We start from the raw sequence: 4,926 nt of genomic DNA on the forward strand, positions 1-4,926 counted from the left end.
TCAGTCCTTGGTGTCAGCTTCTCAGCTCTCCACTCAGAAGCTTTGATTTTGCTCTCATGCGCTTCTGAATGTGTTAGCCGTGTGTCGCACCACAACGCAGAAATGACAAAAGGGTGCCAGTACTGGAAAAACACCCTGATAGATTTCTTCAACAGAGCAGCCTCACTTCAATTACACGTCAGAGAAGCCACACGCACTTAGCGTAGCTCTGCCGACGTGGTTATTTGTAGAAAGTTCATGTGGCAGGTCTGAAAGTTCAGTTACGAGGGAGCAGACTTGGTGTTGGAGAGGTTTGGCACCACATAAATCCTATCTGCAAAATGAAATGTTCTTTTTCAGCAACTTAAACTCAATTATATTTTTGAAGGAACCACCAACGTCTTCTTTTCCCATGAAAAAAAGGCCTTTGGATGCCTTGTTTTTGTGGTGTGCTCATATTGCATATGTTATATTTGATATTTTGTATGTGTGTGCGTGTGTGTTTTTTTTTTTACTCTTGCAAATATTTGGAAATACAGCATTGGTCCGCTGTTCACACACACAAAATGGTCTGAAAATTGAGCGTGGAATAGTGGACGGTTCAGACTTTCCCTCTTTTCTTTAGACTTTGTCTACAAATGGTACTTGAGTTTGGGTTAGGGTTAGGGTTAGGGTTACACCAAGCACCACTACAACACTTTTCTACTATCAGCTGTTAGTTTAACTTTTGTTTGTTCCATCATCGTTTTGTAACAGCTAACACGCCAGTGCTCACGCGTGAAAAGTAGTGTTCGGCCATCTTAGCTATTTAATCACGTCAGTATCATAAATTAAATCTCCTGCTCGGCATATCCTGTATATTAAGTCCAACAAATGACAATTAGTATCACATTTCTCCATGTACGACGGGACTTTTCTTTATATTTTCATCATAAAGTTGAGTGAGTTGTGGTCAGTGTTGTGGCATTTCCATCCTTGAAAAATTGTGATTTGTCTACAGACCATATGTCCATCCATTAGTACTATATGTGACGATGTACTTCCTAGTAGTGTGACTGGCTGGCCATGGCTAATCAACTCTCAACAAGTACATCAGTTATTGACAGTGGTCTTTGCTCTAAAAAGACATGTACAATAAGGTTAAATAATACTGAGTGTATTTATGACTATAGTAGTAAATATATTAAGTAGTAGAGGATGAAGAAAATAACTAGAATACAACATTGTCACTCCCAGCGTTCACTCACCAATGGCACTGTTCTATTTGGAACACATAGTTTCTGCTTTCAACGTTTAGGCAATGACAAAATACAGGTGCACAGAGATGAAACTGAAGCACTGTTTTTTTTAGATGACAGACATTTTTAATTTATTATTAAATGACATAAATAAAACTCAGAGTCAGTTCAAATACAAATAGACAGTTATGTACAGGCATTTTTCAAGGGAACTGGGGTTTCTGCCCGACAACACCCCACCACGATTCAAAAGGCACTTGTGTTCGATCTCGATCCGATCTTTTTTATCATCAGAAAAGGCACATTTAAATGGAAAGAAAACCCACAAGACGTTAATTTATTCTATTTACACACATGTACACATTCATGTTAGCAATTCATCTCGCTTTTCCTTGAGCTGTGAGGACAACAAAATTATCATGACAAGGTCAGTTGGAAAAGTTTTCATCTCTGAGTCTGACAAACATGTCCTAGGCATGTTTTAGAATTACTAAGAGCTGGGAAACAGATTTTTAAAGCTTTTTTTTTTTTGTCAAGTCCATGAAGAAGTGTGGGAAGATTGTCCTTCGAGTCCTTATCCCTGCACCTCAGCAAGCTCTAGCCTCTTGTTCTTTTGGATGGATCACCTCAGCTTGGCCACAAACAGGAGCCAGTAGATCCTCGCAGGTCTCGTCACATCTCCATTTTTCGCTAAGATTATCAATTTGTCTTTGTCTCTCCTCTTGCTCCATCACAGTCCCTATCCTTCCGGGTGGACACAAAACTGCAGCCGCTGCCGCCGATCAGTAGCTCTGGGCGACAGGCGTCCAGGATGCGGTAAGCCTGGCGATGGAGCTCTCGAACTGGGCGTCCCCTACGCCCACCTCGCCCAGGTTGGGGTCGTACATGGAGGAGGGCGAGGAAACGGGCAGAGACGAGGTAAGGCCCGTGTAGGAGGATCCCCTCAAGAACTGGGAGGTCAGACCTCCGGGTATGGAGCCTGAAGACGAGCCTGTAGGGGTGAGGGTGGTGCCGGCCACTGACCACAGGCTGGGGTACTGACTGTGGACGAGGACGGAGGCATGGGGTTATTCTGGGTTCATGTTTGACAATCCGACACGGAAAACTAAACAACAGAAATTGACAATGTCGAATACAACCATATGTAAGGTATTTACCTGGAGTTCGAAGTGGAGTTGGTGCTGTGGGACAATGTGCCCATGCCTGTGGAATTGGGGATCTGGAGAGCGGACCAGCTGTCATGAGCAGGCAGAGTCCCGCTGGTGTTGTCCATGTAGTTGTCTGCAAAAGTGGAGAAAAAGACCAAGATTTTAACATCAAATATCCCCTTTCCACCTCAGCTGTTGCCCAGTATCATCAATCCGTGGTGCGTCCAGTTCCCTACTTGTGCTGGAGGTGCGGTGCGAGTAGTGGCTGGGGTACGGGGCCGCCCTGTGACTCCTCAGGCTGGAGTAGCGCTCGCAGTAGGAGCCTGAAGAGTGGCCCGCTGTGCTGCTGAACTGAGGGGGGCTGCTGCTAGGGCAGATGGGAGCCTGGCCAGGGATGAACCAACCTCCAACTGCAGAGGATCGGAAAATAAAATTGAGGCCTCGCAACACACAAAAAGACACGGCGTGCCCGTTATTGCTATCTGTGCGGGGAATCGCTGAAAAGTTGGAAAACTCACGTTGAGAGTAGCCCGACTGCTGACTGTCGGTGTTGTGATCGGGGACATCTTTGTGGTCGCTCCTGCAATCAAAAGTAGTATCAGAACATCTGCTGTCAAATGGTTGAACAGATCGGCTGACAAGGCCTTGGTGCTTCTTGTATGTACCTTTCTTTGGCGTCTAGGAAAGCTTTGGCAAAGGGATTGTGCTTGATCTTCAGAGCAGTAATCTGTGGACAGAAAAGGACAAATTTAGGAACTTGTGCTAAAGTTTGGGGCGAGGCAACGTTGGCAGTAATGCTGGCGGGGACTGACCTCTTCGTTCTGGTAGGCAGTGACGGCAATAAACTGGGTTTCGGGGAAAGACTGGCTGCTGATCATCTTCTGGATGCCTCCGACCTTCACGATGTGTATCCTGGGCTCATACTTGTGTAGAGAGTTTAGCATGATCTGCGGGAAGATTTTAAAAATGACATTAACGTCAGTAACTAATGTCCAGACTTTTTACATCCTCTCAAATTGTTGTGTTTTTGGAATAGTGGCGAGTAAACTGTCATGGCTCCAAATGACAAATCCCACCGTTTGCGGTAAAGTGTTTGTCTCTGGATACCAATAAAGCAAAGAACGTTGTTTTCAAAAAATATATATATATGTTTTTTCTTTAAAATAAATAAATAAAAAAATATAATACAAAAAAATTATAAAAAATGTCTGTCATGTCGCCCTCACCTGTCCGCCGCCGTTGAGTTTGTTGGAGAGCTTGACTTTGCTGAAGGACACGGGCGCCTTCATCCAGTGCGCCCCGAAGTTGGGCGAGTCCGGGTGGATGTACACGCAGCTCGGGCTCTGCGGCTCCGGCTTGCCGCCGGGCACCCACTCCCCGTTCACGTACTTCCAGCGGTTGTTGTCGGCGGCCACGAAATCCAGCAGCACCGAGTACATGGCGTTGGGATCCAGACCGCTGACGCTGGCCCTCAGCACCGGGAACATCCTCCTGGGGTCGGGGTCGGGTGGAGGGGAGAAAGCGATTGGACAACGGTTAGTTAATTGGGAAGCGCATCAAGTGGAGCCGGATTATATATATCTAAGATCGGATCGCAATATTTTTACTTTTACTTTTATTATTATTCTTATCTTTTTTTTTTTTTTTTTTTACACAATAAGTCTCCTGGCTGCTTCGAGAAGGAAAGCAACAGTTTCGGCTGTGTTTATTTCCCGTTGAAATGGATTTCAGGCGCAAAGTAACAGGACGCAGATGTGCGCAAAAGGCGCAGAAGTGTTAAAACGCCTCCGACCCGCTGGTGCCGGAACTTACCTCCCCGTCTTGGTGACGATCATCTCGTTGGTCAACTCTTTGAACTTGATCCACAGGTCGGCGTCGTCCAGCGTCAGTTTAATATCCCGCTCGGTCACGTCCCCTTTCTCGCTGCCCTTCTGGAACTCGCTCTCCACGGCGCTGAGCAGATGCTCCAGGCGCTGGTCGGGGTTGGAAGAAGACATAATTTCCTCGCGGGCTGGAGAGACGTGGGTTGTCCGTTGTCGGGAGGCCGAAGCGCAGTCGAGACTTTGGTGGGAGGCGAGAGGTAAGGGCCGAGGAGTGTTCTGCTTTCTGGCCCCTCCGAGGCCGCGACATTTAAGGGCCCCAAGGGACCGCATGGGGACTGGGGGCGTGGCTTAGGCGCACACATCTCACTCCCCTTTGGCCACCCAACCAACCCCCCCGGCCCCTGTGAGAAATAATTTAGAATTATTGAAATAATATAATAATAAAATGATAATATAATACTCTTTATCCAAAACATATTTATTTCCAATCGAATCTTAGTTCTGGGCAGAGATCACATGTGCAGTGCTTAAGGCCCAACGCTGTGAATCTTGTTTCCATCGCCGACCCACCTGAGCTCACGCTCCTCTCAACCGCCGGTCCGTTTCAGAGCCGAGCCGAGCCAAGCCGAGCCGAGTTCCCACCCCTGACTCGGCTGTCTGTGATGTACTTGATATTGAGTGAGGCCTTTGGAGCGCGACTCCACTTTACTACGCCACTTCCTCCTGTTCTACAGAGGC

The 4,926-nt window shown here is 46.9% G+C and overlaps 1 protein-coding gene across 1 annotated transcript; it reads right to left on the reverse strand.

Annotated features, from left to right (window-relative positions):
- Nucleotides 1–1,321: 1,321 nt before the first annotated feature.
- tbxta (T-box transcription factor Ta) lies at nt 1,322–4,465 on the reverse strand. Its single transcript, XM_076011726.1, has 8 exons — nt 4,178–4,465; nt 3,592–3,856; nt 3,178–3,312; nt 3,031–3,092; nt 2,884–2,945; nt 2,602–2,775; nt 2,375–2,498; nt 1,322–2,258 (listed from the first exon to the last, which is right to left on the reverse strand). Exons 1-8 carry the CDS (start codon nt 4,360–4,362, stop codon nt 2,000–2,002), a joined length of 1,266 nt encoding a protein of 421 aa, XP_075867841.1. The 5' UTR covers nt 4,363–4,465; the 3' UTR covers nt 1,322–1,999.
- Between the last annotated feature and the right edge of the window lie 461 nt (nt 4,466–4,926).

The sequence above is a fragment of the Nelusetta ayraudi genome, unplaced genomic scaffold (genome assembly GCF_046127955.1).
Source record: "Nelusetta ayraudi isolate G7.1 ecotype Tasmania unplaced genomic scaffold, CSIRO-AGI_Nayr_v1 ptg000135l, whole genome shotgun sequence".
NCBI classification, from domain to species: Eukaryota; Metazoa; Chordata; class Actinopteri; order Tetraodontiformes; family Monacanthidae; genus Nelusetta; species Nelusetta ayraudi.

Bases quoted from the DNA above. Each gene is read 5' to 3' on its own strand.
- tbxta (XM_076011726.1), bottom strand. From the start codon at position 4,362: ATGTCTTCTTCCAACCCCGACCAGCGCCTGGAGCATCTGCTCAGCGCC. The intron at 2,946-3,030 runs GTACATACAAGA...TTTTGATTGCAG, and splicing joins TTCCTAGACGCCAAAGAAAG to GAGCGACCACAAAGATGTCC. The intron at 2,776-2,883 runs GTGAGTTTTCCA...GATCCTCTGCAG, and splicing joins GCAGTCGGGCTACTCTCAAC to TTGGAGGTTGGTTCATCCCT.